Source organism: Dendrobates tinctorius, unplaced genomic scaffold (assembly GCF_039654945.1).
Source record: "Dendrobates tinctorius isolate UK_male_01 unplaced genomic scaffold, ASM3965494v1 ptg000147l, whole genome shotgun sequence".
Classification (NCBI taxonomy): domain Eukaryota; kingdom Metazoa; phylum Chordata; class Amphibia; order Anura; family Dendrobatidae; genus Dendrobates; species Dendrobates tinctorius.
The window spans coordinates 14,046,544-14,065,350 of NW_027361814.1; the positions used below are offsets into that span (position 1 = coordinate 14,046,544).

The following is an 18,807-nucleotide window of genomic DNA, read 5'->3' on the forward strand; positions in this document are numbered from 1 at the left end:
GCAGTGCCGGGTATTGAGGTGCGAGACTCGGGCAAGTTTCTCACATTGCACTCTCAAGTCTGACCCCAGCCTTAGGCACATTGACATTCACATTAACAGCACACAACAGTGTTTAACTTGCCGAAATCGTTGTGTGGAGGCAGTATTTCTGGACAGCCTTTTTAGTCTTTTGATGCATGGATTGTATCTATCAGAATCTAAAGTTATTTAGATAATTCTATATTGTGAGCAGAATTCTGGAACACCACAAAATACTGGACTAAAGCATGGCACAGGACAGGATAGAGGCTGCGCCATGTGCAGCAGTGTTCATCTCACATGCATTGATGATCTCAAATTTACTACAGGCAAGATAGAATAGAATGCAGGAAGCTTAGACAAAAAAAAGTCAATCTTGATAAACGCATTAGCTTCAAATATTTATTTCTGGGATTTGTGATAAAAATAATTGGGAATATAGCAAAAAATGTCTTGATCACAATGGTGCCAATGGCAGGATAAACTCTTTTCTCCACCTAATAGTTGGCACATATTTTCTATAAATAATGCACATTTGATCATTCTTCTTAAAGGGCCCATCACACTAAGCGAGATCGCTAGCGATATCACTTTAGTGTCACCGATTTTGTGACGCAGCGGCGATATTGTTAGCGATATCGCTATATGTGACACTTACCTCCGACCGGCTCCCCCGCTGGTTATTTTCTCATCGGCAGCTTCCTGCTGGCGCCGACGAGCGACGCGTGGACGCGGGCGGGAGGACGTCTTCATCGCTGCGTCTGACAGGTAAGTAGCGACCGCCGAGCATCGCTGCATCGCTAGTGAGATCTGCCTGCTTGGCAGCTCACTAGCGACCATTTAGCGATGCACCAGCGAACCTGACCGGGTCGTATCGTGGTCGGGATCGCTGGTGCATCGCTAAATGTAACGGTACCCTAAGGCTCATCTGAGAAAATTGGTCAGATTATGCTAATCACACTCTGATCAGAGTTTTATAAGCGTGTGATCAGAGTGTAATCTGATTTTCTTGTATGTGGAGGGAAAAAAAAAAAAACTTTCTCCACCTTCTCTATTCAGTCTGTCTGTGAAAATCAGGCCATGTTCACATGTTCAGTATTTGGTCAGTATTTTACATCAGTATTTGTAAGCCAAAATCAGGAGAGGAACAATCAGAAGAAAAGTATAATAGAAACACGTCACCACTTCTGGATTTATCACCCACTCCTGGCTTTGGTTAACAAATACTGATGTAAAATACTGACGAAATACTGACCGTGTGAACTTGGCCAAAGACAGCATGCAGATGTTAATGAAGTGGACCAATAGACTTGAATGGCCGAATGTGATCTGATAATAGGATGCAACTCATGCGTGTTGTAATTTATTCCTTGCATAGTCTCGGAAAAAAACAGACATGTGCAAGGCCCCATAGACTAATATGGGGATGAGTACTATCCGTAATCACCATCACTGTCATCAGCACAAATCCTAAAGAGAAGATATAATCAGAAAATGACCTACTGTTTAAATTAGGCCTTTGCGTTAAATTTATTTAGTAACAAATTTTTGGATTTTTTTTTCATATTACGATCTTTATTAAAGAAAAAACAAATTTGTAATCTGTAATCTTGCAATTTTCACACTGGCCACTGGGGAATTTTAGACTCTTATTTCCTGTCCCTTAAGGAAACGTTTACAGGAAGGTTCCATATTATTAGAGGCAGCATTATAATGGCTGCCTCTATACACAGGCGATAACAAAGGATCCACAAATCACAATAGGTCATGGGATGGCTAATATGTTGCTTACTGAAACAATAGGAAAAATTAAAATCCACAGCAGCTGGTGTGAAAATAGCAAGAGTTCTATTTTTTACTTTTAATACAGATTGTGATATGTTAAAAAGTGAAAACAAAGAAAAAAACAAATGCCCAAAACGTAAAAAAAAAATAGATTTGCACAAAAATCCAATTTAAAGAAGCACTCCCATCAATGGTTTTATGATCTTAATATATCACAGTTATCATATTGTATACTTACAATTGCTCATTTTGCCTTTCTACTCAGTTAATTTGTCTCTTTCCCATTAGTTCTATGGCATCATGTGATTAAAAACAGACTAGCTGAGTCATTCTAAGCTCCATGTAGAAACAGGAAGTCACTTTATCCTGCCATGAGTTATCATCAGAACTACAATTCTACATCACTGCAAAGTCTAGGAACAGGCAAGGCAAGAGCACAGCAGCTGGGACATTAGTTGAAGACAGGGTAGAGCTCGGCTGCCAGCGAATGTAGTGATGCAGAATTGTAGTTCTGACGATGCCTCATATAGACTTTCTGTTTCTACATAGAGCTTAGTAGGATAGTCTGTTTTTAAGCATGTGATATAATAGATCTAATGGAAAACAGAATAATTAACTGGGTAGAAGAGAACAATGAGCAATTGTAAGTAAACTGTGCTACATAATATGACTGCAATATATTAACAGGCTAAACCTTTGATGGGAGTGCTTCTTTAACCCCTTCCTGACATCCGACGTACTATCCCGTCCACGGTACCCGGGCCCGTATGACCGTGGACGGGATAGTACGTCTACCGCGATCAGCGGCGCCCACGTAGTGAGCGCCGCTGATCGCGGCCGGGTGTCAGCTGATTATCACAGCTGACACCCGGCACAATGTGTCAGGGGCGGTCACGGACCGCCACCGACACGTTAACCCCTTGCACACCGCGATCAAACATGATCGCGGTGTACCGGGGGTTAAAGGGAAACATCGGCAGGGAGGGGGCTCCCTCCGTGCTTCCCTGAGCCCCCCACGGCAGCGCAATGTGCAGCGCTGCTGCGGGGGGCTCCTTTCCTCCAGGCCCCCGAATCCAAGATGGCGACGGGGGCCTTCGGGGGCCTGAGGAAGCTGGCTTCCTCAGTGCCTGCAAAGCGCAGGCATGAGGAAGCCTTTTGCAGTGCCTGTGTCAGATCGCTGATCTGTCACAGTGATCTGTGATGTGACAGATCAGCGATCTGTCGCAGGACAGTGATGTCCCACCTGGGACTATTTAATAAAGTAAAAAAAAAATAAAAAAAAGTGTTAAAATAATTAAAAAAAAATCGCCAAATAAATTAGAAAGAAAAAAAAAAATATTCCCCCAATAAATCCATTTTTTGGAAATAATAAAAAAAAAAACAATAAAAGTACACATATTAGGTATCGCCGCGTCCGTAATGACCCGCCCTATAAAACTTTCCCATTAGTTAACCCCTTTAGCGAACCCCTTAAAAAATAAAAATAAAAAAACGAAGCAAAAAATAATGATTTATTATCATACCGCCAAACAAAAAGTGTAATAACGCGCGATCAAAAAGACGCATATAAATATCCATGGTACCGCTGAAAACGTCATCTTGTCCCGCAAAAAATGAGCTGCCATACAGAGTCATCAGCGAAAAAATAAAAAAGTTATAGCTTGCAGAATAAAGCGACGCAAAAATAATTATTTTTTATATAAAATAGTTTTCATTGCATAAAACCGACAAAAACATAAAAAAACGACCTAAATGAGGTATCGCTGTAACCGTACTGACCCGAAGAATAAAACCGCTTTATCAATTTTACCGCACGCGGAACGGTGTAAACGCACCCCCCCAAAAGAAATTCATGAAACGCTGGTTTTTGTTCATTCTGCGTCCCAAAAATAGGAATAAAAAGCGATCAAAAAATGTCACGTGCCCGAAAATGGTACTAATAAAAATGTCAACTCGTCCCGCAAAAAATAAGACCTCACATGACTCAGTGGGTCAAAATACGGAAAAATTATAGCTCTCAAAATGTGGTGATGCAAAAACTATTTTACAATAAAAAGCGTCTTTTAGCGTATGACAGCTGCCAAATATAAAAACCGCCATAAATAGTAAATCAAACCCCCCGATATCACCCCCTTAGGTAGGGAAAAATAATAAAATTAAAAAAAAAAGTATTTATCTCCATTTTCCCGTTAGGGTAAGGCTGTGTGCACACGCTGCGGATTAGGTGCGGATTCATCCGCGCCGATTTTGTAAAATCCGCAGGTGAAACCGCAGGTCAAAAGACCTGCGGTTTTACCTGCGGATTGCTCTGCGGTTTTGTCCTGCGGTTTTTCATCTCCTCACATCTAGATAAGTTCCTTAGGGGGTCTAGTTTCCAAAATGGTGTCATTAGTGGGGGGTTTCCACTGTTTTGGTACATCAGGGGTTTTCCAAACGCGACATGGTGTCCGATCTCAATTCCAGCCAAAAACGTCAAATGGCGCTGCTTCCCTTCCGAGCTCTGCCATGCGCCCAAATAGTGGTTTACCCCCACATGTGGGGTATCAGCCTACTCAGGACAAATTGCACAATAACTTTTAGGGTCCTGTTACCTTTGGGAAAATAAAAATTGGGGTGAAAAGATCATTTTTGTGGAAAAAATATGATTTTTTAATTGTACCGCTGTACGTTATAAACTTCTGTAAAGCCCTTGTGGGTTCAAAGTTCTCACCACATATCTAGATAAGTTCCTTGGGGGGGTCTAGTTTCCAAAATGGGGTCACTTGTAGGGGGTTTCCACTGTTTAGGTACATCAGGGACTCTCCAAACGTGACATGGCGTCCAATCTGAATTTCAGCCAATTTTGCATTGAAAAAGTCAAACGGCGCTCCTTCCATTCTGAGCTCTGCCATGCACCGAAACAGTGGTTCCCCCCCACATATCAGGTATCTGCATACTCAGGACAAATTGCACAATAACTTTTGCAGTCCAATTTCTCCTGTTACCCTTGGTAAAATAAAAAAAATTGAACCTGAAGTATTTTTTTTATGAAAAAAAGTTAGATGTTCATTTTTTTTTAAATATTCAAAAAAATTCCTGTGACGCACCTAAAGGGTTAATAAACTTCTTGAATGTGGTTTTGAGCACCTTAAGGGGTGCAGTTTTTAGAATGGTGTCACTTTTGGGTATTTTCTATCATATAGACCCCTCAAAGTGGCTTCAAATGTGATGTGGTCCTAAAAATAAAATGGTGTTGTAAAAATGAGAAATCGCTGGTCAACTTTTAACAAAAAAAAATGTTGGTTCCAAAATTGTGCTGATGTAAAGTAAACATGTGGGAAATGTTAGATATCAAGTTTTTTGTGTGCCGTATCTCTGTGATTTAAGGGCATAAAAATTCAAAGTTGGAAAATTGCGAAATTTTCAAAATTTTCACCAAATTTCCGTTTTTCTCACAAATAAACGCAAGTTATTTGAATGAAATTTTACCACTAACATGAAGTACAATATGTCACGAGAAAACAATGCCAGAATCACCGGGATCCATGGAAGCATTCCAGAGTTATGACCTCATAAAGGTACAGTGGTCAGAATTGTAAAAATTGGCCCGGTCATGAACGTGCAAACCACCCTTGGGGGTGAAGGGGTTAAACAATAGCTCATGTTCTGATGACAGTTTCCTTTTAACCACATACCTTTTTCCAAAAAAAGAGGTGTAAAAAAATGTCCATTCATATTAAATTTGCCGCACACCCTGCACTTCATTGCATTAAGTTTCCATCACTGGGTAATGTAATGTGCCCTTACCTCCCTCTGTGATGCAGATCAGAGAGCTGTGTGCTTTCTCCTTGAAGACACCTCCAGGCTAAAAAGAGCATTACATTATAATTAAATATTTATTTTTTAATATTAGATATATTTATCAAATGGATAATATTAAGGGTAAGTTATATTTATGATAGCTATTTTGCAAGTCAGCAAAGTGAGCAAGTCCATGCTGTCGCATAACGTGTATTATTCCACCTCAAAAACAATGGTTGATTGTGAATTATTGTGTCTATGTTGATGCTGTGTCAGATTATTATCAGTAAGGATATTAATATTATTATTATTTTTAGTCCTTTGAGAATGTTTATGTATGTCGTAACCCCTTATGGTGTGACGAGAAGCCAGAAGGGAAGGAGTCTTCTCTAGGTTGTATGCGGCTGCTCAAGTTCTAAATTCACGCAGTAGAAGCAACAAGGCACTCTCTCAAATAGATGGTAGCAGGTGCACAAGTAGGGTTTCCAGCCCACGTAACAGAATAAAAGAACTTGGCACTCAGATTATAATTCTTTTGTTTTATTTGCATCCAGATTATGCGTGTTAAACGTTTTCGATCCAATAATGGATCTTCATCAGAACTTCTCTGAAGGAACAAACAGATATACAAAAATAGAAATAAATCCATATTAGTGAGTATCACAATATAGAGAAAAATATATCAAATCTTACAATGCATAAGAGAAATTTATACTTCAAAGAAAATCAAACTATGTCAAGCAGTATGAGGCTTGTGAAATAGTATCTTGAGGATGGGTTTCAAGTGCCAGTGATCCATGAGACAAGGTATATAGGTCAATATTAAGGAAATAACCGCCTTAAATTCCTATAAAACAATCATAAAAAGTGAAAATATGATATAAGGATATCGTGGCCTTCCGGTATCAAGGTGCCAACCATAAAGTGAAGAGTGCTAATTATGCCTGGTGTGTGAATTTTATCTTTCCTATAAGAGAGCAAAGAAACAGACATAAATTGCAGGTCCCTTAGAACAATAACATATGCAGACAATATTATCATGTGCTCATTGATAGTGGTGTGAATGGGAGAGTGCAGGATCACACTTAAAGAAAATAATAGCCAATACCTGTAAATGGTATATATAAGGGGCACTAATGCGCTTGGTATAGCGACCTAAGTTGCTTATTTTGTGGCGCTGAAATAAAAAAATGAACAGGATTTGTTTAGATATTGTAGTAATGTGAATCACCAAATGGTGAGGGAGAAAACCAGTGTATTACCTGCTCCCCCTGGCCCAAATAGATTGCGGTGTGACCGCTGGAGTGAAGGACGCCAGGAAACTTGTGGTGTGTCCGCTGAAAAAGAGGACGCCAGACAGCACAGGAGTATATCCGGGTTTATATGACCCGGCGGGGAAACTCCCCTAGCTGCGTCATCGGGTCCGTGCACTGTTGGCATAGCGGTCACATGTTTACCCGGCGGGGAGGGACTGTCTATGTCACTGAGTCTGCGTGCTGCAGACATGGAGGTTACATGGATATAAAGAAGAGCGCGCCTGCGCTGTTTGTATTTGTATGTCGTTATCAGGATGGGGCAAGAGGTGTGATTAAACACCACCATTAAGTGGAGATGTATTCACTACATTATGCGCATATGTTATGAATGATTAAGCCCTGTGTGTGCTAGTCTATAGAATCGATTTATGGATTTATGTGATCCAGACCATGATATAAGTCACATAGTGGCGGCACAGGGTAAAATAGAAGGAATATTGAGAAAGGGTTTTAATATTAAAATTTTTCTATTTATTTATATTTCAAATTATGGGACTGCACAAGGTGCCGAAATGGCATATAAACTACAAGATAATGGAGAATTATTAAAAAAGTATGTAGGGTGTGTGGTGACTGTAAAGTATACATACAACACTTTAGTTTAAAATACGCTATATAGGAAAAAATATGTCCTGTGAGAATATAAAGGGGGCGGTGAAAATATATTATACCAGGTGAAACAGTTGTCCCAGTGAGGAAGTAGAGAGCCAAATTTAACGATTCTATTGTAAAAAAGAAAAAAAATCATGGTCAAAGCAAGTCATTTAGAATTATTCAGAATTACATAATGTAAAAAACATTAAACAATGATAGCTTAATTCACTGAAAACTTAATGTATCATAATCTCTATTGAGTCCTTTAGGTTCCAAAGTCTGTAGTGTGAAAATCCAGTAGGCCTCTCTTTTTTTAAGTCTTTTTGTCCTGTCATACCCTCTTCTGTCCGATTCAATTTGCTCCAATACTTGAAATTTCAACTGAGAAATATTATGTCCCTTTTCGAGAAAATGATGTGGAAGAGTGAGATGAGACTTCTTACACCTTATGTTGGATTTATGTTGTGAAATTCCGTCCTTCACCACCCCGCAATAAGGCCCTTATTCGAGAAAGATACAGACTACTATAAACAAACATTGGGGGCTGCTTTCGAGGAGCTACCCGGGGATAGAGGAATTTCAAAAACCATTTCTCCCCTGTTATCGGAGACCAAGAAATCTGAAGGACAAGCTTGTTAGAGCAGATATTGGCTCATAAAGATACCGAGACAAAGGTTTCTCCAGACACAAAAACAGGGTACATTTCCATGTCTATCTTGTTTACAGTGTAATAATATACAGAAAGGGGGTCAGATTTTTCACCCACAAACGGGAAGAGCTATTCCTATAAAAGGATATTATACCTGTGAATCTACGTATGTTGTGTATTTAATTAAGTGCCCCTGTGGCTTAGCTTATGTGAGGGAAACCACACAGATGGTGAAGGACGGAATTTCACAACATAAATCCAACATAAGGTGTAAGAAGTCTCATCTCACTCTTCCACATCATTTTCTCGAAAAGGGACATATTACTTCTCAGTTGAAATTTCAAGTATTGGAGCAAATTGAATCGGACAGAAGAGGGTATGACAGGACAAAAAGACTTAAAAAAAGAGAGGCCTACTGGATTTTCACACTACAGACTTTGGAACCTAAAGGACTCAATAGAGATTATGATACATTAAGTTTTCAGTGAATTAAGCTATCATTGTTTAATGTTTTTTACATTATATAATTCTGAATAATTCTAAATGACTTGCTTTGACCATGATTTTTTTTCTTTTTTACAATAGAATCGTTAAATTTGGCTCTCTACTTCCTCACTGGGACAACTGTTTCACCTGGTATAATATATTTTCACCGCCCCCTTTATATTCTCACAGGACATATTTTTTCCTATATAGCGTATTTTAAACCAAAGTGTTGTATGTATATTTTACAGTCACCACACACCCTACATACTGTTTTAATAATTCTCCATTATCTTGTAGTTTATATGCCATTTCGGCACCTTGTGCAGGTCCCATAATTTGAAATATAAATAAATAGAAAAATTTTAATATTAAAACCCTTTCTCAATATTCCTTCTATTTTACCCTGTGCCGCTACGATGTGACTTATATCATGGTCTGGATCACATAAATCCATATATCGATTCTATAGACTAGCACACACAGGGCTTAATCATTCATAACATATGCGCATAATGTAGTGAATACATCTCCACTTAATGGTGGTGTTTAGAGTTGAGCGATACCGTCCGATACTTCAAAGTATCGTATCGGATGGTATCGGCCGATCTTTAAAAAAAGTATCGGTATCGCCTATTCCGATACCGGAAGTCCCATTCAAGTCTATGGGACTTCCGGTATCGGAATAAGAAAAACCCTTTCCTGCCCTTGTACAGCCTCTCTGGGGTCTGTACGGGCCTTTCGGGGGGCTGTGCCGGCCTGCCAGGGGGTCTGTGCAGGCTCCGGTGGTCTGTGCCGGCCTGCCGGTGGTCTGTGCAGGCTCCGGGGGGCTGTGCCGGCCTGCCGGGGGGCTGTGCCGGCCTGCCGGGGGGCTGTGCAGGCTCCGGGGGGCTGTGCCTGCCTGCCGGGGGGCTGTGCCGGCCTGCCGGGGGGCTGTGCCGGCCTGCCGGTGGTCTGTGCAGGCTCCGGGGGTCTGTGCAGGCATCGTCCGATGGGACTACAAGTCCCATCGGGCGATGCCTGCTACCATGACAGTGATTGACACATTAGCCAATGATGGGACAGTAGTAGTCCCATCATCCGGCTAATGTGTTAAATGTAAAAAAAAAAAAAAAAAAAAAAAAATTACATGCTACATACATACAACATGCATACTACATACATGCTACATTCATACTACATAAATACTACATGCAACATACATACTACATATATACTACATGCATGCTACATACATACTGCATGCTACATACATACCACATATATACTACATACATACTACATGCATGCTACATGCATGCTACATGCTACATACATAACACATATATACTACATGCATGCTACATACATACTACATGCTACATACTACATATATACTACATGCATGCTACATACTACATGCTACATACATACTACATATATACTACATGCATGCTACATACATACTGCATGCTACATGCATGCTACATACATACTACATACATACTACATGCTACATACATACTACATATATACTACATGCATGCTACATGCATGCTACATACATACCACATACATAACACATATATACTACATGCATGCTACATACATACTACATGCTACATACATACCATATACATACTACATGTATGCTACATACATACTACATGCATGCTACATACATACTACATGCTACATACATACTACATATATACTACATGCATGCTACATACATACTACATGCATGCTACATACTACATGCTACATACATACTACATATATACTACATGCATGCTACATACATACTACATGCATGCTACATACATACTACATGCTACATACATACCACATACATACTACATATATACTACATGCATGCTACATACATACTACATATATACTACATGCATGCTACATACATACTACATGCTACATACATACCACATACATGCTACATATATACTACATATATACTACATGCATGCTACATACATACTGCATGCTACATGCATGCTACATACATACTACATACATACTACATGCTACATACATACCACATATATACTACATACATACTACATACAATACATTCATACAATACATACATAGACATACAGTACATATAACATAGAGTAACATACTTACCAATACTTGTCACATTGTTCCCCGAAGCCATTGTCGTCTACGGAATAAATATTAACATAACAAACCACAAAAATACTCACCCACGATCCGAAGCAGTCCACGAGTGTGTCCCACGACGATCTTGGGTAGAGAACGGCAGCATCAGCTGTTGCTGCCGTTCTCTACGGGCTGCAGGAATCCAATGACGGAAGGTAGGTATCCTTCCGCACTGTATTCCTCCGCCACTTAAAAAAAAAAAGTCCCTAGTCTCACTTTATGCCATTGCTGTGTGGGAAATTCCCACGCAGCAATGGCATAAAGTGAGACTAGGGACTTTTTTTTTTTTAAGTGGCGGAGGAATACAGTGCGGAAGGATACCTACCTTCCGTCATTGGATTCCTGCAGCCCGTAGAGAACGGCAGCATCATCTGATGCTGCCGTTCTCTACCCAAGATCGTCGTGGGACACACTCGTGGACTGCTTCGGATCGTGGGTGAGTATTTTTGTGGTTTGTTATGTTAATATTTATTCCGGAAAAGACAATGGCTTCGGGGAACAATGTGACAAGTATTGGTAAGTATGTTACTCTATGTTATATGTACTGTATGTCTATGTATGTATTGTATGAATGTATTGTATGTATGTAGTATATATGTGGTATGTATGTAGCATGTAGTATGTATGTAGTATGTATGTAGCATGCATGTAGCATGTAGTATGTATGTAGCATGCATGTAGTATATATGTAGTATGTATGTAGCATGCATGTAGTATATATGTAGCATGTATGTAGTATGTATGTGGTATGTATGTAGCATGTAGTATGTATGTAGCATGCATGTAGTATATATGTAGTATGTATGTAGCATGTAGTATGTATGTAGTATGTATGTAGTATGTATGTTGTATGTATGTAGCATGTAGTATGTATGTAGCATGCATGTAGTATATATGTAGTATGTATGTAGCATGTAGTATGTATGTAGTATGTATGTAGTATGTATTGTATGTATGTAGTATATATGTGGTATGTATGTAGCATGTAGTATGTATGTAGCATGCATGTAGTATATATGTAGTATGTAGTATGTATGTAGTATGTATGTGGTATGTATGTAGCATGTAGTATGTATGTAGCATGCATGTAGCATGCATGTAGTATGTATGTAGCATGCATGTAGTATGTATGTATGTAGTATGTATGTAGTATGTATGTAGCATGTATGTAGTATGTATGTAGCATGTAGTATGTATGTAGCATGCATGTAGTATATATGTAGTATGTATGTAGCATGCATGTAGTATGTATGTAGTATGTATGTAGTATGTATGTAGCATGCAGTATGTATGTAGCATGTATGTAGTATATATGTAGTATGTATGTAGCATATATGTAGTATGTATGTAGCATGCATGTAGTATATATGTAGTATGTATGTAGTATGTATGTAGTATGTATGTAGTATGTATGTAGCATGTATGTAGTATGTATGTAGCATGTAGTATGTATGTAGCATGCATGTAGTATATATGTAGTATGTATGTAGCATGCATGTAGTATGTATGTAGTATGTATGTAGCATGCAGTATGTATGTAGCATGTATGTAGTATATATGTAGTATGTATGTAGCATGCATGTAGTATGTATGTAGCATGTAGTATGTATGTAGCATGCATGTAGTATGTATGTAGCATGTATGTAGTATGTATGTAGTATATATGTAGTATGTATGTAGCATGTAGTATGTATGTAGCATGCATGTAGTATGTATGTAGTATTTTTTTTTTTTTTAACATTTAACACATTAGCCGGATGATGGGACTACTACTGTCCCATCATTGGCTAATGTGTCAATCACTGTCATGGTAGCAGGCATCGCCCGATGGGACTTGTAGTCCCATCGGACGATGCTTGCACAGACCCCCGGACATCAGCACAGCCCCCCGGCAGGCCGGCACAGCCCCCCGGCAGGCCGGTACAGACCCCCACAGGGTGCACAGACCACCGGCAGGCCGGCACAGCCCCCCGGCAGGCCGGTACAGACCCCGGGCAGTCCACACAGCCCCCCGGCAGGCCGGCACAGCCCCCCGGCAGGCCGGCAGAGACCCCCGGAAGGCCCGAAATAACGGCGCATCATGATGCGCACACACCGCGCATCATGATGACGTCAGGCCGTCAATCAACTGAACTTCCGATTCCGATGCCGAATTCCGATATTGAAAAAATATCGGAAGTCGGTATCGGAATTCCGATACAGCAAGTATCGGCCGATACCCGATACTTGCGGTATCGGAATGCTCAACACTAGTGGTGTTTAATCACACCTCTTGCCCCATCCTGATAACGACATACAAATACAAACAGCGCAGGCGCGCTCTTCTTTATATCCATGTAACCTCCATGTCTGCAGCACGCAGACTCAGTGACATAGACAGTCCCTCCCCGCCGGGTAAACACGTGACCGCTATGCCAACAGTGCACGGACCCAATGACGCAGCTAGGGGAGTTTCCCCGCCGGGTCATATAAACCCGCATATACTCCTGTGCTGTCTGGCGTCCTCTTTTTCAATGGACACACCACAAATTTCCTGGCGTCCTTCACTCCAGCTGTCACACCGCAATCTATTTGGGCCAGGGGGAGCAGGTAATACACTGGTTTTCTCCCTCACCATTTGGTGATTCATATTACTACAATATCTAAACAAATCCTGTTCATTTTTTTATTTCAGCGCCACAAAATAAGCGACTTAGGTCGCTATACCAAGCGCATTAGTGCCCCTTATATATACCATTTACAGGTATTGGCTATTATTTTCTTTAAGTGTGATCCTGCACTCTCCCATTCACACCACTATCAATGAGCACATGATAATATTGTCTGCATATGTTATTGTTCTAAGGGACCTGCAATTTATGTCTGTTTCTTTGCTCTCTTATAGGAAAGATAAAATTCACACACCAGGCATAATTAGCACTCTTCACTTTATGGTTGGCACCTTGATACCGGAAGGCCACGATATCCTTATATCATATTTTCACTTTTTATGATTGTTTTATAGGAATTTAACGTGGTTATTTCCTTAATATTGACCTATATACCGTGTCTCATGGATCACTGGTACTTGAAACCCATCCTCAAGATACTATTTCACAAGCCTCATACTGCTTGACATAGTTTGATTTTCTTTGAAGTATATATTTCTCTTATGCATTGTAAGATTTGATATATTTTTCTCTATATTGTGATACTCACTAATATGGATTTATTTCTATTTTTGTATATCTGTTCGTTCCTTCAGAGAAGTTCTGATGAAGATCCATTATTGGATCGAAAACGTTTAACAGCAATAATCTGGATGCAAATAAAACATAAAACAAAAGAATTATAATCTGAGTGCCAAGTTCTTTTATTCTTTTCCAAGTTCTAAATTCAGAGCCAAGATGATAGATAGTAGTGATCAGACTGTACATGATGAGACGCATGGGGGTAATAATGTAAAAGAAAAAAAAAGAAAAAAAGGGGATATAACACTTAACTTTTAATATTAGCATTAAAAGACACGACACAAAAAAACATCAAATAACCCTCTCCAAAAAAGGGGAACGAGATTCCACCATGTAAGGAGCTGATGAAAATATAAAGACACCACAAGAGGTGGAAACAGAACCCCAAGCTAGGATATAAAGATGCCACTCCAGGAGGCTGATTACAACCAAAGAGACTACCAGTACCACTGGCAACACAGTACAGTGAACTTAATTTGACATATGGGACTAAAAGATTAATCAGTACAACTGATGCTTATACCCACTATGCCACTAATGCAACTAAGAGGTCCATAGAAAATTGGAACAATCTCACCAAACAGGTAGGCAACGCTGTTTCCAAAATGGTAGAAAAAAACCTCCTACGGAGCAATAGACAGGAACCCATGAAGGCAAGTATCCATGCCAATGTAGAGATTTAAAATGCCAATCCAAATTAGGACCACCTCCCAACGGGAAAAACTCATCAGGGGATACAGCAATCAAGGTAGAAGTGCTCCATCTCAGGTGGTAAAAGGAGCCTCACACTTAGAGGATTCCAAGAAACAGGTCTCATATACTGTAGTTATATAGTCAATAGCATATTTTAAAAAAAATAGGGATTTTTGTGTACTCACCGTAAAATTCTTTTCTCCGAGCCAATCAATGGGGGACACAGAGACCGTGGGTGTTATGCTGCTGGCCACTAGGAGGACACTAAGTAAACCAGAAAAAAAGATAGCTCCTCCCCTGCAGTATACACCCTCTCGCTGGCTGAGATTTCTCCAGTTCGGTGAAAAAGCAGTAGGAGCATAAACAGTCAACAATAACCATAACTATGTGAATGCCTACGAATGCTACAATGAGCCAGTAGGCTAAATAGGGTGGGTGCTGTGTCCCCCAATGATTGGCTCGGAGAAAAGGATTTTACGGTGAGTACACAAAAATCCCTATTTCTCCTACGCCTCATTGGGGGACAAAGAGACCGTGAGACGTCCTAAAGCAGTCCCTGGATGGGGAGCATACTTCTGCTAATACCCCATGCACCACTGAGTTAACGCCGTGGTACTGCCAATTGCAGGCTGCGTCTGCTGAGAGCTGCATCCGCAGAAGCCTGAGAATGAATTAGGCAATGTTTGTAAAGGTACACAAGCTTGATCAAGTCGCAGCCTCGAGGAGAGGCCTGAGAATGAATTTGGTAATTTTTTGTAAAAAGTATGCAGACTGGACGAAGTCACAGCCTTGCAGACCTGTTTTGTTGAGGCCTGGTGCCGAATGGGCGAAGAGACGCCCACTAACCGAGTAGAGTGCGCCTTAATCCCAGCTGGGACTGGTGCGTTCCTGACACGGTAGGATTCCTGAATCGCCAAGCGAATCCACCTTGTTAGCGTTGCTGATGATGCGACTAGACCCTTCCTATGCCCCTCTGCGAGCATGAACTGGGCATCTGACTTGTGGAAGGGAGCCATCCGCGAGATGTACCGTCTCAGTGGCCTAACCACATCCAGGGTGTGGAGGGCCTTCTCAATGCTATGGACTGGCGCCGGAACAAAAGGAAGTCAAAACAAATTCCTCGTTGAGATGGAAAGAGGAGAGGACCTTGGGCAGGAAGGACGGGGACGTCCTGAGACTACCTTTTCCCTGATGAAAATTCAGAAAAGGAGAAAGGCAGGACAGGGCTGCCAATTCCGAAACTCGTCTGATTGACGTAGTTGCCACTACAAAGACCACCTTCCAAGAGAGGACGGTCAGTGGCACGTCCTGCAGCAGTCCAAAAAGGAACCTCCTATAAAGCCCCGAGAACCAGGTTAAGGCCCCATGAGTGGCCTTCTATAAGGAGATGCCACATGGAAAACTCTTTGAATGAACATCTTGACCTGAAGCCTGGTGGCAAATTGGGATAGCACTGACAAGGCCGAATTTTGGCCCTTGAGCGAGCAAAGCGCGAGGCCTGATATTAATCCAGATTGAAGGTATTCCAATATGGCCAGAATGGAAAACACCAGAGGTGATTGACCATGAACCTTGCCCACGAAAAAGAAGGTTGTCCAGGTGCGGTGATATATGCGCATGAACACAGGCTGAGCTAGAAACCAGGATTCAACGGCCACGCCATCAAAGACAGGGCCTCGGAGTTCTGGTGGTAAATCGGGCCCTGTGAGTAAATCCATACAATTTGAAAGTCGCCAGGGGACGTCAGCGACCAGTTGTATTAGTTCTGCATACCATGCTTGGCGCGGCCAATCTAGCGCGACTAGGATCACTGGTACTCCCACCGCTCTGATCTGCTTGATGACCCTTGGAAGCAAGAGAAGGGGGGGGAAGATGTACAGGAGCCGGAACCGGTGCCATGGCAGAACTAGAGCGTCTGCTCCGATGGCGCATGGATCGCGCGGTCGGGAAATGAACCGAGGAACCTTGTTGTTCAGTCTAGAGGCCATGAGATCCACATCCGGAGTCCCTTAATGATGACAAATCTGCTGAAAGATTTCCAGATGAAGAGATCACTTCCCCGAGGCAATGCCTTGGTGACTGAGAAAATCTGCCTTCCAATTTTCCAAGCCTGGGATGTGGCTTGCTGAGATGGGCGAATGGTTGGTCTCGGCCCCATGGAAGATGTAACTCACTTCGTGCATGGCCATCCTGTCCCAGGTTCCTCCCTGGCGGTTGATACATGCTACAGCCGTGGCGTTGTTGGATTGAGACCTGATGGGGTGAGGTGGAAACTCAGTAGAGCTAATGTGATTGTTCGTGTAACCAAATGTTAATGGGGGGACGTGACTCTTGTGTTGACCAATGACCCTGTGCCATGTGGCGATGAGAGACCACACGCCAGCTGAGGAGACTTGCGTCGGTGGTTACTACCAACCATCTTACTGGGGGTAAAGACATCCCTTGATTCAGGAAGGACCACAGTGTCCACCACCTGAGGGCTTGCCTGTCCCACAGGGACAGAGGAATCCGACGATCCAGGGAGAACGGGTTCTCGTTCGAAGCTAACAGCAACGCATGTTGTAAGGGACGGAGGTGGAACTGTGCAAATGGAACTGCTTCCATTGCTGCCACCATCCTTCCGAGAACTCCCGTGGTGAAACGAATGGAGGGAGAAACTGGTCAAAAAAGAGACCACGCTGCTTGTTGTAAGGCTTGGTCTCTCCTGAGGGAGAGTGGTAAACCCGCGGGAAGTGTGAGCCGATAGAGTTGAGCGACTTTGGTCGGATCGGGTTTCATGAAACAAAATTTGTTTCAGATGAAACTGGTCCGACTAGGGCAAAAAAAGTCGGAGTTTCGTCCGAAACCCGACCCCAATGCCAGTCAATGGGGAATAAAAGTCGGCATTGAGTGGTGAATGTCATCCGCTCAATGCCGACTTTTATTCCCCATTGACTTGCATTGGGGTCTGGTTTCGGATGAAACTCCGACTTTTTTTGCCCTAGTCGGACCAGTTTCATCTGAAACAAATTTTGTTTCATGAAACCCGATCCGACCAAAGTCGCTCAATTCTATGAGCCGGTCCTGGGAAAGACTTTTCACAGTCTATCTTCCACCCTAGGCGAGAAAGTGTATCTACTGTTATCCACAGATTCCTCACGGGCTGGAAGGGACGGACCCTTGATGAGCAGGTCGTCCATATACGGTAACACTACCACTCCCAGAGAGTGAAGAATGGCCATAACAGCCGCCATGACCTTGGTAAAGACCCTGGCAGTGGTGGCGAGTCCGAAGGACAAGCCACAAACTGGAAGTGTTTCTCGTGAGTTGAAAAGCGCAGGAACTCCTGAAGGGATGGGCAGATCAGAATGTGAAGGTAAGCGTCCTCGATGTCAATGGATGCTAGGAACTCTCCCCTTTCCTATAGAAGCGACAACTGATCAGAGTTTCCATTCGGAATCACCGTACTTTGACAAACTGATCTAACAATTTGAGATCCAGAATGGGTCGCATCGTCCCGTCCTCTTTTGGAACCACAAAAAAGCTCTGAATAAAAACTCCTAAACCTTTCATCAAGGGGGACCGGAACGATGACTCCGTCCTTTAGCAGAGCCTGAAAAGCCCGACGGAAGGCTCTTGTCTTTCTCTTGGGGGAAAAGGAAAGTAAAACCCCGAGTTGGAGGGCGAGGAGAAATTCTATATTGTATCCGAAGAACACCAGCCTCCTGACCCAATTGCCGTCATTTGGTAGATCTATGAGATCTGGTTCCCCTAGATCCAGAAGCCCTAGGCCTGGGATTCCAAGAACGGTTAGGTGTGTATGAGGTCTGGGAGCCTCTGTCTCCATGCGGGGACCGACCTGGTCCGAAAGAGAAAGCAGAGGAGGACCAACCGGGATTGTTGCGAGAAGATCGAAAATGTCGGCTGTTGGTTGCGAAACAGCCGAACAGCCCTATTACTGAGGAAGGAATTTACTTTCTCCCCCCTGGTAAAATCAGAAATGAGCTGGTCTAGTCTCTCTCCAAAAAGACGACCCGTTAGAAAAGGGGGGAGAAGTCAACAATCTTTTCGATGTGGCATGCGCCCACTAGCCGCTTAGCCCTGGGGCTCTTCTAATGGA

The 18,807-nt window shown here is 42.1% G+C and overlaps 1 protein-coding gene across 2 annotated transcripts in view; it reads right to left on the bottom strand.

Moving 5' to 3' along the window:
- Positions 1 to 18,807, bottom strand: part of LOC141049743 (alpha-2-macroglobulin-like) — a 434,279-nt gene that overhangs the window by 69,721 nt on the left and 345,751 nt on the right. For both annotated transcript variants that reach the window (XM_073546469.1, XM_073546468.1), the window contains exon 22: positions 5,590 to 5,647. In XM_073546469.1, the coding sequence (XP_073402570.1) occupies positions 5,590 to 5,647 (58 nt within the window). The remainder of the gene's footprint in view (positions 1 to 5,589; positions 5,648 to 18,807) is intronic.